The sequence below is a fragment of the Habropoda laboriosa genome, unplaced genomic scaffold, assembly GCF_001263275.1.
Source record: "Habropoda laboriosa isolate 0110345459 unplaced genomic scaffold, ASM126327v1 scaffold9, whole genome shotgun sequence".
In the NCBI taxonomy this organism is placed as follows: domain Eukaryota; kingdom Metazoa; phylum Arthropoda; class Insecta; order Hymenoptera; family Apidae; genus Habropoda; species Habropoda laboriosa.
The window spans coordinates 2062734-2079307 of record NW_017100191.1 but is presented as its reverse complement, the minus strand read 5'-3'; the positions used below and the strand labels follow the sequence as shown (position 1 = coordinate 2079307).

General features: G+C 38.0%; 1 protein-coding gene across 1 annotated transcript in view; it reads left to right on the top strand.

Annotated features, from left to right (window-relative positions):
• The window catches only part of LOC108580263 (probable G-protein coupled receptor 158), a 199729-nt gene extending 183568 nt beyond the window's left edge, over positions 1–16161 (top strand). The window contains 3 exon segments of the mRNA XM_017943973.1: positions 1022–1183; positions 14966–15206; positions 15839–16161. Of these exon segments, the coding sequence (XP_017799462.1) occupies positions 1022–1183; positions 14966–15206; positions 15839–16161 (726 nt within the window).
• Positions 16162–16574: the final 413 nt, after the last annotated feature.

Genomic DNA, 16574 nt, shown 5'->3' with positions numbered 1-16574 from the left:
TCATTATCAGTACGTCACTAGACCCTGATGAAGCTAGCTGCAATGCTGGCGAAACGTCGGAATGTAAATTCTTTTGGACACGGCTTACACCCGGAAGCCTCAAATATTTCCACTCATATCAATCCGGGCCGTGAAAGTCTCAAAACTCTCAAATTGTATCGTGTTTGATCTCATTTTCATCAGAAAAGTCTCACCAACATGTTAAAAAAATGTTGAGATAAAAAAAAAGTAAAATCAAAAAAGTTATATTATTCTATTATGAACTGTCCAGCCGTGAAATCTCGTAAAAGAAACCGAATGGTGTAGCGTTACACGCTTGACTGACTGCGAGCGAGATAACATGGGCGCAACAATGACGCGGACCTAGGCGTAGGACAATCTATGTGGCCAATTGTAGAATCCAAACTAGTGGCCAATTGGAGAGACATTACTGTATCGTGAATTATTTTGAAACAAGTGTACATCGTGGCTAGGCAGATTATACAGTTGCTGTCATTAATTTCCTGCCACATTTAGAACAGTATAACTGATTTGAAATTGGATCCAAATAACTTGAATTGTTTTGAGAAGGTAGAAGGATTAGTTTCCTAGATGACGTGTTCCAGAAATTTTGAAAAAATCGAAATCTGTGGGATGAAATTTTCAGCATGTACATAATTGGCATACAAATCGTACGTTTTAAATGTTCACAACAAGCTCAGGTAAAGAAGTTGTAAACAGTGACCTTTATAATTCTCTTTGCGATTCCCACAAATTGCAATTTTGTCAAAATTTTTCGTACAGGTCATCTTTTAACTTTTCAAAGAAGCTCAAGTCGGTTCGTCCAATTTTAAAAAAAGGTATACTGTTCTAAAAGTGGCCAGAAATTAATAACCGCAACTGTATACGCAAATTTCGCAAAATACCAATTTTCGTTCCTCAAAAAATAAATTCGAAATGATCAATTTTCCGATACAACCGGATATTCCCCACACGAAAATCGAAGCGTCAAGACACTGAAACTGATCTGTGTTTAATACAGGCCTACGTGGTGTTCCGTAGCGGAGGCAAGGAGGACTCGAAGCACTCCGGGGCAACTGGGAAATTTTTAGGGAAAAGCAGCCGCCCGGCGGGCACCAGCAACCAGACGAACTCAATATCCCTTCAGCAAGGAAACTTCACGGACGAGAGCGACGGAGCCACGGTAAGAGCACTCTCTCTCACCACCCACCTCCTTACAAGCCAGCTTTTTTCCATTCCCATTCCAACTCGTCCAACCAGCGACAAAATATGTATTTAATGGCTGTTCCATGTGAGTTCGTACACGTTACGTATACATACAGGGTGTCCCAGTGGTAAAAGTAGCGGAACCAGAGTGTGTGATTGTGAAAAAATCAGAGCCGAAATGGTATCGTGTAATATTTGATATAAAATTTTCCTTTTATATATTGAATTTACTTTTACTAACACGGCTCGGAAAGAACGTCTTTTCTGTACGAATAGCTGTTAGGAACTGTTTTCTGGACAACCAGAAAGAGAACCCTGGGGTCTGTTTATACCTACTCTTCGTTCAAAATAAGAATAATCTCGTTTCGCGCATGGGACGTGCCTAAGGCAGGGCTAGAACGTCCAAATCCCCACTTAACCGCCTACCTTATACCTACTCTTCGTTCAAAATAAGAATAATCTCGTTTCGCGCATGGGACGTGCCTAAGGCAAGACTAGAACGTCCAAATCCCCACTTAACCGCCTACCTTTTTCTCCGTCTTACCCTCTGCTACGCTTTCTGTCTATGCGCAGAACGGACGAAAATCGGTCCGAGAGCGAGGTTATTCTTATTTTGAACGAACAGTACGAACTGTTTATGTTATTGTCTTGCAGAGTGTCTTGACCTTAGGACGAACTCCAGACACATCCGGTGGTCATCCTAGTGTCTTTGTTTAGAAATATTTTTGTTCTCAGGCGATATATTTTGTGTAGCGTCTTTAGAAATATTCCAACGTGTAATATATGTATTTTTTGGATATAAAGCATCGTCGATTTTTGAGAAGATCGATTTTGAGAACTTGCTGCATTAGTATTGGGCGAGTATGGTTGAAGTTCAATCAGCATAATTTAGCAGGAATATTTTGGAATATAATGTAGCGGACAGAACGGTGAGAGGAAAGTTTTTACTTTCTACGAAAGAAAGGTCCTGGCAGCCGTGCCCTTAACACGGAGGGTCTCAAATGTTTAGAATAATTAAAATAAAATGTATATCGTCATCTAAAAATTTCGAACATCATAGCTAACTAGACATTATTTTGAATTTAAAAAAGAAAATAATAATAATAAAGCACAATAAGCATAATATAATACTATGCTTAGAATAATGAAAATTTTCGTGTGGCCCCCTGAGCAAAACATATAAATCTGACGCGGCAGTCAACGTGTTAAACAAAGGGCAATAAAACATCTGTGTCGCTGGCTCACGGGTCGGTCGGGAAATATGCGGCGTTGGACGTTCACGTATTTACGCGATTTCACTTTTCGAGGAAAAGATTTTCCCTTTCTCTCGGAAACTTCCGATGGTCGGAAGGGTGTGTCCTGCGAGTGGGACCACGAAAAATCGGCGCGGAAAAAAAGAAGAGAGTAACGAGCCACCGAGGCGTACATTTCGGTACTCTTCTGTGAATTCCCCTTTTTCTAGAATAATTAACTCACGTTACATACTTTTGTTATGAGTTATTTTGTTATCAAATAAATTAAGCTTTGTTACCTCGTAAGTAGAGCTAAAGTAATAAAAAGAGAACATGCGCAGACATCCCTTATGTATTATTTAAATCGTGTGAGGAATTTCTTTTTAATTCATATACGAACCATGACTATTGGGACACCCTATATGTGTATATATATCTTCAGGAATCAGCTGCTCCCTTCTTTCTGCAACTTTATCTCTATGTACAATAGTATAAATTTTCGCCGGATTATCGTGATCTTGTAACGGCAATATGTACCCGGGGGGCATACAGCGTGATACAAAAGTTAGGTTATGGGCTCTACGTGCTTTGAAAATGGAATGGTGACACACAACATTTGCTGAATTCCTATTTGGTTATTCTGATTTTAGTAATATGAATTGTGTTTCGTGCGTGGTGACGGTAATATCCGGGGAATCTAGAGGGTGGTGCACAAGTGGTGCAAATGAATTTCACGTGGCTCCACAGTGAGTCGATGGATATTAGAAAATTTTGCAGAATCTTTTCGAAATATTCGAATTTTAGATACTTAAAATATGATCGATCGATCTACACGGTGACTTCGTTTTCCCTGTGAATGTATTATTATTATTTATTTATTTATAAACGGACCGGAGCCCTCTTACGAGGGCGGATTGAAATGTTCGCGGCCTAAGTGGGAAGAACTGCTGCTAGGTGCTTGCAATTTTTACGGTGTAATCTGTGATCATTTGTGTACCGACGTACGAAGTTTCGTGGCTGTGTCAGTTTTTTGTTCTCTTTTACAGCTGGTGAAGTAGGGGCGTTTACAGCGACGGAGAAGAGACGAATAGAAACGAGAAATGATCCAGTACCTGGTGACAAAGGACCTCACCGCAAGGACCTTGAATGATTTTCGCAAGAATTTCGAATAATTTTTGCAAGGTCTTTGAATGATCTTTGATGTGAGGTCCTTTATCTTTAGGTATTAGATCGCTGTTCATTTCCTAATTTTGTCCATCTCTACTCCATCTACTGCAAATACCTCTACTTCACTAGCTCTAAAAGGGAGAAAAATGACGACAGAGACACAGAAACTGTATACATTGGTACACAATTAATTACATATTATTCGGTAAAAATTAGAAGCACTTAGCTGCAATCCTTCATACTTAGGCCGTGAACTTTTCAATCCACCCTAGTACATAAACGTTTACAAAAAAAGAAAAAAAACTTTACATAACATAACTGTCTGTTGTCGACGCGATCCAAAACTGATCCAAAAAACGTACCAAATAAATTCACAATTTTATCATCGTCTGTTGCCACATTTTCTTTGTAAAACATGTTGCATGGTAAGCCAGACGTTTTTCGCTTAGAATTTACAAAACTCCAAAAGGAGTTAATATTATTTTGAACCGATAGTTCAGTTTTGCATATAACTCTATGAGCCTGTTTCTTTTTACGAACCAATCCAATTAAGGTATGAGAAAACCATTTAGGAAAAGTCGAATGTTTATAATACATTTTTGGAATAAAGTTCTCGATCGCAAAATAAAGGTGGTCATACAAAAGTTTGGTAGAATCGTCGACGTTAGTATTTGCGAGCAAAACGTCCCATTCTATATGATTTAAGTAGTCAATAATACTATTGTAGTCGCCACGTTCAAAGTTGTAATAGGAGTATGTGGTATGCTGAGTATTTCTTATGTTTTGAAGATTAATCGAGATGTGGAGAGCGGGATGGTAACTATCACATTTTACAAACGACTCAGGAGAGCACATCACATGTGTTGACGCGATATTTGAAAAGATTAAATCTAAAGTATTGCCGAACGAATTTAACACAGAGTTGCATTGGGATCCATTATAAAAGTTAAAAGTAGAGGAGAGAATTCCAGCAGATGCAATTTCGTTCGTGGAAACATTTGAATTCGCGGGAAATGAGTTGGAGCCGGACCATGTGATATGAGGAAGGTTATAATCGCCACAAGTAATATAGTTACAGTTCGAATATTTGTCTAAAACATCAGGAATGCGGTAGGAGAGGTGGTAGTTTCCCTTATAAAAGGGATGCTGAATTCGGTGAACACAGGCAGGATGTGACGCAACGTCACAAGATATACATGTGACGGGCTTTGCTACCGCTGTCCCACATCCTTTGCATATCAGTTTTTTCGCTTGAGACATATTTACTCAATCAGTGATGGCCAGGAGAGAGACACTCTAAGTTGAGAACACTGTACCTAATATGGTGAAGAGCGTTAGTATGTCCGTGTGCACCAACACGTCGAACCGCTGATGATAAACACAACAGGAGACACAGACTTCACACCAAACGAACTCCAAACCAATCAAGATGATGCAGAAAAACTTCAATAAGTCCACGATCGGTTGACCAACTCACATCTCACTTATATGAACATGATCAGGGTACAGAGACGAATCGTTCAATATATAACTCAGGCTCGGTTGGAAATATCGGGCCTGAAATACCGAGAGCTCGTTAATTCCCTTGCAGCAGCACCTCGCGTCGACGACAATTCGATAATAATTAACACCTGCAGAATTTTCGTTGAACTACTTTCATCTTATTCCCGTAGATTTAACCCTAGAGCGGTCTTCGGGTCTTTTTTGACCCACCGCCTTTTTATATTTTTAGTAATTTTTGCTGTTATCAAGTTTACGTTCCTTAACATTATTTTAAACGTTTATTGTCTAGGTTCATATGTCGCGTTGGAAACAAAAATTGTTTCACATAAGGTCTTAGATCCTTTTTCACCCAAAAGTCTTAAGTGTACAGTCAAAACGAAGAACGCAGTAGGGTTAAAGTTGGTCTCAAGCAGTCGTATTTTTGTATTTCATTCAAATTACTGTCCCAAATTAATTTCCATAATAAAAAATTGAGGGATTTGATGATGAATGACAAATGACATTTTCCCGAGCGATGCGTCACAGAGGGCAAACGCCAACGAGTCAATAGCAAATGATTATTAATTAATTAATCGAAATTCTACCTTGCAACACGAAGTTGTTTCGCATCAGCCACGAAGGCTCAATCGTTGTCAACGAACATTTTCATAATTATATATTCAATAGATTGTCCTTAATTGATTGCAACATCCCCTACAATCTGACCGTCATTTATGATTCACGAGCCGTTAATTCTGTCCATAATTGAGTGCAATCAACGGCCTCTAAATCCTCGTCGGCATTATTAATGTCACTCAGCCCTTTGTCTGTCGATGGTAATGCAACGTTTCGCTAAAAATCTAATCCTGTCGAAGACTTTTCTCTTTTACATTGGTTTCAGAATAAAGATGGCTCTTTTAAGTTATGTTGACACCATTTACTAAACATTTAAAAAAAAGAGTAAAAAAGAAAATATAACACTTTTAAGTTAGATTGCTCCATGTATCCAAAGACACCATTTTTTAAAAACAAAAAGAAAATAGACAAAGATGAGGAGTTCGAAAAGTTCTGAGAAACTACTGAGGTGAGTGAGGAACGCCGTTGCACTGTTTTCACCTCAATTTATTAAGATCTAAGTGCGATAGTCGGCGTACAATTCGCCCGGAAAATACAATCGTTTTATTCGTTAATTGTCCCTGCGGCAGCGGTTCGGCGGATACGTCTCGATGACTGGTAAAGGAAAAACTGAACTGAGGTGTAGGTGTACTGGGTTTTTATATTGTTAGGAGACAGGAGTAGAGATAGATAAAGATAGAAGTAGAGAAAGTGGTGAAAACGGAAAATTTGTAGAAAGCGTTCGTCCTCGTGCAGACCTGGATGCCACATGTGCTCTTCTTAGGCTACTCGAGGACGAAGGCAAGTCTTAACCCGGGGAGAGACAAAAGAACGGAAATTAAAAACTGAAGGAGTTGGAAAAGAGGAAGTTCACGTGGAAGAATAGAACAAGGTTCGGTAAGGGCTTGTTGGCAGCGACGTACCCGCCACACTACTATCAGTCGCCTTTCGGGAAAATAGCGAGTAACGAAAGAAGATTTCATAAGCACAGCGTTTCCGGACACAAAACAGGTGTTCCAAACTTCTGTTCCTCTTGGAACGACGCAAAACCATGAGCAAGTATCACGTGCGACGATCGCCATTAAAATTAATCGCTCGATTTGATGGGTCTGGCAAAGGGCAATCTTATAGGAAATCCGCTTAACAAGCAGATCTTTCTAATGAAGTTTCCAGGAGACGGTTAAAGAGGATATGAAAGTTATACTGGTAAACCTACGCTAATACCCTCATAAGCTTATTAAGGGACTAAATTCAACGGGCGCCGTTTTGTCTTACCCTTCGGTATCGTCGACGAAAATTCACGAACGATTAAACGTCAACTTCCGTTTACGAGTATTCGTGAAACGGGAAGAGGCGCATCCTTCCGCTGAAGCCATTTTGTGTTACGATTAAGTAATCCATTTCGTAACCTGTACACAACATGTGCATCAGTTACACATAATGTATACTTAACCTACGCATAAACTATGAACATACAGAGATTATGTGAACTTGTACAAGGTCTGTATTTAGCTTATATATAGTGCACAGAATGCCATATATAATCTATATGGAGATATTTGTACATAATCTGTACTTAACCTGTGCATAAACTATAGACGTGGATTATATGAACTTGTATATGATCTATACTTAGCTTGTGCATAACCTGTACACAATATATACAGGATTATACATAATTCATGTTTAACCTATGCATATATGTACCATGTACATAGATTACACGAAATTGTACAAGAATTACAATAAGTCTGCATGTAATGCATAAACTGTCATTGTACATGGACTATACTCAACATATGCATAACCTGTATATAGCTCATAGAAATATGTACATATCTTAAACTGAATGATGAATAGAAGAACTTATATATGTATCTAGATAGTCCATGCATATCCTATACATGTAAATCATACATAATCTATAGCCCATACAAACTCATACATAACCTATATTCGAGTTATGAATGGCAATGTACATAACATACTCGTGTATAGCTTATAACCTGTATTGAGCAGTATGTAATGGAACATATGAATGTACAAGTAGAAAATGAATATATCAAATTTTCGCACGATTCATAGGAATGTAATCTGAATTAACAGAAGAATATGTCACATTTTTGTTCATTTGTTCACATTCTTTCAAATTTTTCTCCCACGAACTAAACTTTTAACCCACAGTGTACATGCAGGTCACACAATTTTTTTACAAATTCAGATTTAATGTTGCAAGTATCAATAACAATTTACTTCATTCGTGTAGATTCGGATAATAAAATATTCATGAAAAATTTCATAACTTTCTAACTCTCTCTTGAAAATTCTCGCGAAGCTTTGCGGTGGACCCAAACTTTTGACCCACAGTGTACGTCCAACCCATATGTAACGTATATTTAACCTATGCACCACCTACACATATGCAATCTATACAAAATGCACACGTAACCCAATACAGCCCATCCATAGCTCATACGAACCCATAGATAGTCTAAATTTAATCTACGAATTAACCTATATTTCTGACCTAACCTATAAACAATCTACGCATAACCTGCACACGATCTGGACAGAATCTACACGATAACCTGTACCAATTACACCGATACACGTCGAATCCACCTATTTTAGGCGTATGATAGCCAGAAATGGGGTAAAATCACGTTTAGCCGATGGACGAGCTGTAATTTCAGGGAATCGCACGATTCCAGGCACGATTCCCGGTTGTATCAGCCCGAACAAAAGGCAGCTCGCGAGAAAGAAAAAGTCGATCCATGGCTGACAAATGTCATCGTGGGTGCTTTTAGAACGACCAAGATTGCCAGGCTGGTGGGAAAAAAAGCCCCGAGGGGAAAATTGCTTCGACCTAGAAGACAGACTTTGACATTTGACTACTGATTACAGCCTGTCGTTCGACGCCTGTGGTTGAAGAGTGTCGACCTGCTGGGTGTAATTTGCGACGCTTGTTTTGTCACCTGGATCACAGGCAACACGTGCGCGAAGGTCTAAACTGACCAGCCTGAAGCTTTTTCCGTTCCGGAGATTTTTCTTTTTATTAACAGTGAGCAGGAAAATAAAAAAGAAAATTGATTTGAATATCTAGTGCAGTTTAAGATTGTAAATGGCGGTTGGATTAATTGTAACTAGAGTGATTTTTAGATTGTGAAAGCTTGTTTTGTTGTTTGGTTTAGTTTTAGGCTTGTTTCTATGACTTTCAATGTAAATATTTCTGGTTTGGTTATCTAAGCCTGATTTGTGGTCTCATGTAGAAAAATTTGAAAAATTGACTTTATTCAAGTAAAGAGGAGGATTTGTTCATTGTTAAAAATTGTACAATCAGTCTAACTACGTTTATTTTGAGTGATTTCTTATTATTTCAAATCTGTTTCACGATTTTATCTGTGTTTAATAATGGCACGTAGAAAAATTCGGAAAAATTTTCTTGGTTGATTCGATTATTAAGAATGATTAAAAATTATCCATACAATCTAGCTGGGTACAATTATACTGACATCTTATGATACAAGAAGGACAAGAAAATGAATTAAATCACATAATTGAGCAAAAGAAAAATTCTTTCACTGGTAAAAATCAGGTGTACAAATTGCACCTCCCTTAAATATATTCGACGTGGACAATTTTCAATCGTTTTCATCAATATTTCATTAAAAAAAAAATTAAAGTGTTATATTTATTAAACTATTCTTTTATCATTATGAGACGACGTACAATACAAGACCTAAGACTTTAGACTGACTCGTCTAGGCGAGCCACACGGGCACCGGCCCTAAAACAAAAGACCGCGACTATTTTGCCGCTGCCTGCCCTCAGATGTTATTTGTTTGCTCGACTCTCAACAGAAAGAAACCACGTCTACCTATCATCATTCATTTGTTTAACCTTCCAAAGTGTTTTCATCATTTTCTTCAGACAACTAACAACTTGTTTGCTGTACCTGTATAATTCAATTAATAGTGAAACAGTATACTCATCGTTAAAACCGTTAGAGAACTTCATGCGAGCATGTTTGTAGTAGGCACGTCGTTTTGCCGACTTCCTTTGGCTGAAGGCTTACCTATTCAGCCTGCCTACCACTTGATCCTCTATTAATTGCGGCTCCGCTTTCACAAGACCGACTAATATGGCGTTATCGAACTCTACAGGTCGCCAGGGGCGCCCCTTACTATGCACCACACTAAATACCTGCTTTTAAGCACTCATTATATCAGCTTGTCACAGGTGTGCAAACCTTCTCTATACAAGGTGTAACTGAGCGGTGAAATTTACATTTTTCAATCGCCAGATCTGCCCTCTCGAACTTTTAAATATTCACAGTTCGAAATACAAATGTATACCAATGTTTACTTATACTTGGTAAGGGATCTTCCTACTGTGACGGGTTGAAAAAATTGATTTTTTTTTATTTTCTTATAGTTTAACATCTCGAAAATATGTCCACGAAGTTTTAAAGCTTAATTCTCAAAATTGGCAGAGGTATAGGGGAGAGTCGTACAGTACCGGCCAAAGTTAGATCTCGCTTATACTGTTAGTTGACTGCACTATTGATGGGAAAACAAATGAATACTACAGCTCTGAGCAACGTATTCCGGCGACGTTCTGTTTTCTTCAGTATTACCGGAGTTCTAAGACGTTTAACGTTTACGACAAAAGTTATTTTTCATAGCTGCAATGGTTGGGCTCACGTGGAGTGTACGGATCAAGAAAATATCGATGCCTAAGTAAAAGTTCTATTCTATTTTTAAATGATTTTTACTAACATTATTTATTACTTAGACCTTCAAATCTACCAACTAAGTAGCTGGCCGTTACTGTACGACAATTTTTCGTTCGCTGCAAATTACAACTTTTTTATTTCTACCAATTATTTATCTTTATGAGAAAATTTAAGAAAAACCATTTGTCCCCTTTTATCAAGCACCCTTTCTACTACAAATTACTTTTTTGAAATTTCATTTTTACCAACATTAACCCAAGTTATAGTACAAAAACTTAGAGTGGTCGGTACCGTACGACTCTCCCTTGCGCCTTCAAAGGAAGCGGTTTTATGCAGTCTCAAACTGTAGTTAAAATTTTAAACGCGTTTTTCTCGAAACAGCATTTTTCAAACTGGCATGATTACCAAAAAACCAGAAGTCCGATTCACTCGAAATTTGTCAGGTATATTCGGTAGATGTTGCTTTATCGTCTGAACTAGAATTGTGCAAGTATTTTCAAAATTCAGTCTTTGCGGTGAAAAAGACCATCATTTTTTAAAAATCGAAAGCAATTTCTTTGAAACCTTGCCATTTCTTTATTTCTCAATATTTTTTTATTATTCTAGTTCAGACGATAGCCACACGTCTACAGATTGAGAATATGTTTGCATTCTGTATTTTGGATAAGTACAACGTCTGATATCGTGTCAGCCATCGGGAAGGATATTTTTCAAGGCGCTTTCTTCACGATGGTCCTGCTTTACAACAGATGTATATTTTCACTTATAAAAAATATTTTGGTGTTCTTAAAAGACGATAGAATAAACACACAAATTTTCACAAGGATACGTGTAGCACTTGCTTTGTTTTAAATTTCCGAAAAATTAAGTTTCTTCAGCCGTCACAGTAGGAAGACCCCTTAAGCTAGCTTAGGGTAAGTCGAATACCCAATGTACCAGTGTGTGTATTTTTTATATTATCTAATTTGAGGGATGTACATAGTTAGGGAGAACCTCTTCAGTCATCAAATTTTCAAATACTCAAGCATGAGTGAAACAAATATTCATTTAAAGTAGCTACATTTCAACTTAGATTAGGTTAGTACATGTATCTTCTTCAATTACGTGATTAAGGTAGACACAAGAAAAAGTAATTTTTTTTTATGGAGAAATGATCGAATTTCGTAATTGTTTATAAATATCGTCGCTTACTGTTTCTCATGGCTAAGAATTTATTCAAGATCGTTCACGACCAGCATATACACCGAAACACCCCATATATCGGGCATACCATGCGGCCAAATACCGATTAATAGGCATCGAAGCGTCAAGCCCCATTGTACGAAAAGCCGATTAATAGGCCAGCTAGCTGCGTTAATTACGATATCGACATTGGAGAATCGGATTTACTACCGATGGTGCTAAACGTGGCCTAATGTCCCGTATAGTTACGCCTTCCCCTTCGAAAAGAATTCAATGGACCTAAAAAAAAAAGGGAAGCTTGAAATTAATATTTTCATCTAATCTCGAAAACTTTCAAAAAGATTGTTTTTCCCATTTGAAATTATATTCTTCGGGTGTTAATTGGAAATATTTTTATAGCCTCCAAAGTGATTATTTTCTGATCTGAAAAAAAGTGAAAAGAACATTAATCTTTCGACATTCTGATATTTCATTTCGATTATTGGAAGCTTACAGTGTTGATGTTGACGAAGATTGTCGAGTAAAGAATATTGGCAGATATTTCAAATATTCTCTGTGAACTCTCCAATTATAAATTCCTATAAATTCCGTCTTTAGTAGGAAATTAACGCAGTCGACAAATATTGCCAAAAAATGGAAACTTTCTTTAAAAAAAAGGAGGAGAGAAGGGCAAAAATTATTTTTTGCAGCATATAAAGAACATTGAAACACAAAAACCGAGAAATTTTGATGCAAAAATGAGAAAGAAAAAACAGAAATATTTCTTTTCAAAAGAAGAGAGAAATGTTAAGAACGATTTTTGACAGAGATATGAATATTTAAGACGCGAACAAGAAGAATTTTCAAACTCGATCGTGCTGCACAATTGCACAAGTCGGCAACAATCGCCACGGGGAATTTAGGTTAGCGATTACGTTGAAAAAGAAAATGCAGCCCGCGGCCAATTAAACAGGAGTCGTTTAGAAAGACTGAAAGCCCTGCTTTATAGGCATCGAGCGATTAACGTGACGCTCGCTTCAAAGTCGGCTGATTTCAGCCGAAGATAGAATTCTCCAATAGTGGAACATCTGTTTTCCACTTAACAGAGCAAGTTTCTCCACGCTGTTTCACGTTTTCACTGGATTATCGTTCCCTGGAAGAAGAGAGAACGCACGGTGGCCGCGTAATTAATACAGACAATATTTCGGACAATGGAACATGTTTCACGCATCGAATGCACGCGACAACGGCTGGAATTGTGACGAATCTCTGCCTTTTATGTCTCTGGGGATTTTGCTCCTTTTCCCCTAGACTCTTGATCCGTAGAATTCTGTGTCCTACAGAGCGTCTCGCAACTGGGAATAGCTATGTATATCTTTAAAAACGATTAGAAATAGAAACAAATGCTGTAGAAACAAAACTACTTCCTTCTGTGCTACTCTTTTAGATCAAGATGGAAGATATAGTGAGTGGGAGACGGGACAGAAAGGTCGAAGCATGGCTAGGAAAGTTGAGAAGAAAGAGAGAAAAGAGAGCACAAAGCTTAACCAAATGGAGGAGAATAGGAAAGGGTGCAATGGTTAGGGTAAGAATAGAGTAGGACAGAACAGGAATGAACCGTATGTGTGGGTAAGGTAGATTTGTAAACGTAGTATATGTAAACCAAGTCCAATTCTTGGCTGTAAGGCTAAATAAAGCGATACTACTGTACTACTCTTTTATCTGTACAAATATTTCTAATATGTTGGATGGCTCGGAAAGTTTGTAGCAAAATGTAAGCAAAATTCAAACTGACGTAGGGTAAAGTTGCCTAATATGAAACCTCTCTCAATACCAGACCCCAGTTTATCTCCGTTACAGAACTCTTGAATGTTGTAGCGATGCTGTTTTGTTTCGTAATTAACCGTGTTAATTATCAAATTAAATATCAAACTTTATTAAAATCAATTGAGCGTCTTGGGCAAGTATATCTGTGAAATACGTTGTAGAAAGTTTTTGAAGTGGTTCGATTGAATTGCAAATACCTCGAAAATAGTAAGTGTATAATCATTTTCATAAATATTGTTGTATAGTACATGCAACGGAGTTTAAGGCTTACTAGTTGCGTATCATTAAATAATGAAGACTTAACCTCGAAGCTATTTAGTAATTATCACGCTATTGTTTCCGAATATGAGACCCGTGGAAGTTCCCGTTATAAGAAGGATCTCATATTAGCTAACTCAATTTCGTTTTAGTGTATAACGTGTTACCGGTGGGCCCATGAAGACTGCGGTGCAGACGAAATTAATTTTGTGTGCCCAATGTGTGAAAAGAGACAGGAAAAATAAGTTTTGACAAGGTGAAACCTGGGTCTCATATTAGGTGACCAGTTTTTGAAGTCATGTTTTTGCATACTTTTCATTTTTATTTTATTATGATGGAACTCTATCTGTTTTGTTATCATTTCTAATATGTTGCAAAGGTGTGTGGCGGGTATGTCGCTGCCCAACAAGCCCTTACCGAACCTTGTTCTATTCTTCCACACGAACTTCCTCTTTTCCAACTCCTTCAGATTTTAGTTTCCGTTCTTTTGTCTCTCCCCGGGTTAAGACTTGCCTTCGTCCTCGAGTAGCCTAAGAAGCGCACATGTGGCATCCAGGTTTGCACGAGGACGAACGGCCCCGCTTTCTACAAATTTTCCGTTTCCATCACCTTCTCTACTTCTATCTTTATCTATCTCTACTCCTGTCTCCTAACAATACAAAGAGCGTTGCCATAAAAAATTCAACATTCACGTTCCACTGCAAAAACTATAACTCGACTTATATCCATCCCCGTGCACCTTACGAATTATTTGAGTAGCACGTTGGATTCGCCTTCAACTGTCGAGAAAAATACCGTTTAACTTTTATCGCTATGTCAATTAGAAACAGAGATACGACGGTTGAAATTTCGCTACAAACTTTCCGAACAACCCAATACAGATCTTCCCAATATGTAGTTTCCAAGTTATAAGAGACGTAATAATATCAAGACTCTAATAACGAAATGTTTAAACTCTGGTGGAGAACGATTTGAGAACACCTTTTATAACTGAAAAATGTACCAGAAATATCTGAAACAAAAATCGAAGTCAGCTAATTGGCTGATATAGAAGTTTCTGTGAAAAGTTTTTAGATTATTTGAGAAGAGAAATTTTTGCCCCTTCTAATTCCCGAGAATCCTTTACGTACAATTTATACTTTTCCGTGAAATGAAATTTTCCTCCTGTAAATTCCTTAGGTTGTAATTCCAATATAACGTCTCCCTTAAATTCCCTGCAATAATTTATTTTTGAAAATTTTCATTCCTCTGACGTAGGATATTCTGCTTGAAAATGTTCCAGGAGGAATTCCGTCGGTTGATTAGCCAATTGGAAGTCCTGAAGGAGAAAAATATGCTGCTGGGTAACCACCACCTGGTGAACAAGCTCGCAGCGATGCAAGAGGCGGCGAATCGCTCGGAAACTCAGGTTTCCACAATTCAGGCGATCTCGTCGAGCATGAGACTGAACGACCTGAACGGATCCACGACGATCGCCGAAACTGACGTAGGAGGATCCTTCAAAAGTGACGGTGACCAAAAGGGTAAATGAAATTTGATCAGAAATAATCGTTAACTTATCTTAAATTACTTTGAAATTTCTTTTCTCGCGTTTTACATTGATAAAATAGCAAAACAAAACTGTTTTATTTTTAATTTCGAGAGATTATACAAGATGATTCGGAAATGACGTAAAGAAAAAATTAATCTCTTAAATTTATACTGGAAAATGTGCTAGCGAATTTTGATAAGTTATTTTTAAATCACCCTACATATTACATCGTTCTCAATCAGAATCTCGTATCTTAACTTCAACTCTACGTTTTTCTATGCAATGTCACGTATAAAAGAAGCGAACCTAACCTCAAAAAACAGCAAAACAACACCTCCATTACGTAGACAGGCAACCAAGCATGTCAAACGAAATCCCTAGATTCTCTCCATGTTCCCACAAGAAAGACTTCGTATTTTCACATATTCCCTCATACACACGATAAACGACGGAAATCAACTTAACCTAAAAAATCACCGAAACAGCACCACCATTCATACACAGGCAATCAAGCACGTCGAACAAAATCCCTAGATTCATTCCAACTTTTCACAAAGAAGACTCCATCTTTCCACACATGCACACACACGAGATAGAACGTAACAAAAACAAACCTGTGTTCAGGTGAAGAAATCAAGGAGGAAAGGAGGTGTCAAGCCTGTGTGGAGAAGAATGGCATCAGAAGCAAGGAACAAGGCTCATCGAAGGACGCTGAAGTTTTAGTCTCTGTGGAGACGAGGAAATTGACAAGGACCAGCGACGTGGCAGTCTCCACTTCCGGCAGACCAACTATGGAGGACATTGGTACAGAAACAAGACACGAAGACAAAGAAACAGAAACGAGGGACCGAGAAAAAAACAAGAGCAAATCTGGCCACTCGAGGACTCACGCTATAGTGATCAACCTGGACGACAAGAGTAGATTTTCCGAGGAGGTCACCGTGTAAAAATGGCGGCTGTGTGTGGTGAATGTGTCACAGTGTCTTTCTAGTCACTTGAACTCACGCAGGAACTGGATTAAAAAATTAAAAAAAAAAACAAATTTTGTTTGGACAAGTGTGAATTATCTAGGGAATTCACTGTTCTGCTGTTTTTTTAACGAACTGTATCGATAGACCTGTGCTTTCTGTAATGATTCAAATGCGCATAAACTTGGTACCAACATGAGAAAAATTCCCCAGAGTCAGCTCTGTGTGTATCAATTGAAACTTGAACCTAAAAATTGGAAATTTTTTTTCAAGAATCGATCTGTGAAAATCATCGAGAATCACATTGGAGGATATAAATGAAACTTGTTCAGGCTAGGTTCCTCGTTGGTTCAGTAGAATTCCCCCAAGTGCAACGTTCTACTCCCTCCTCT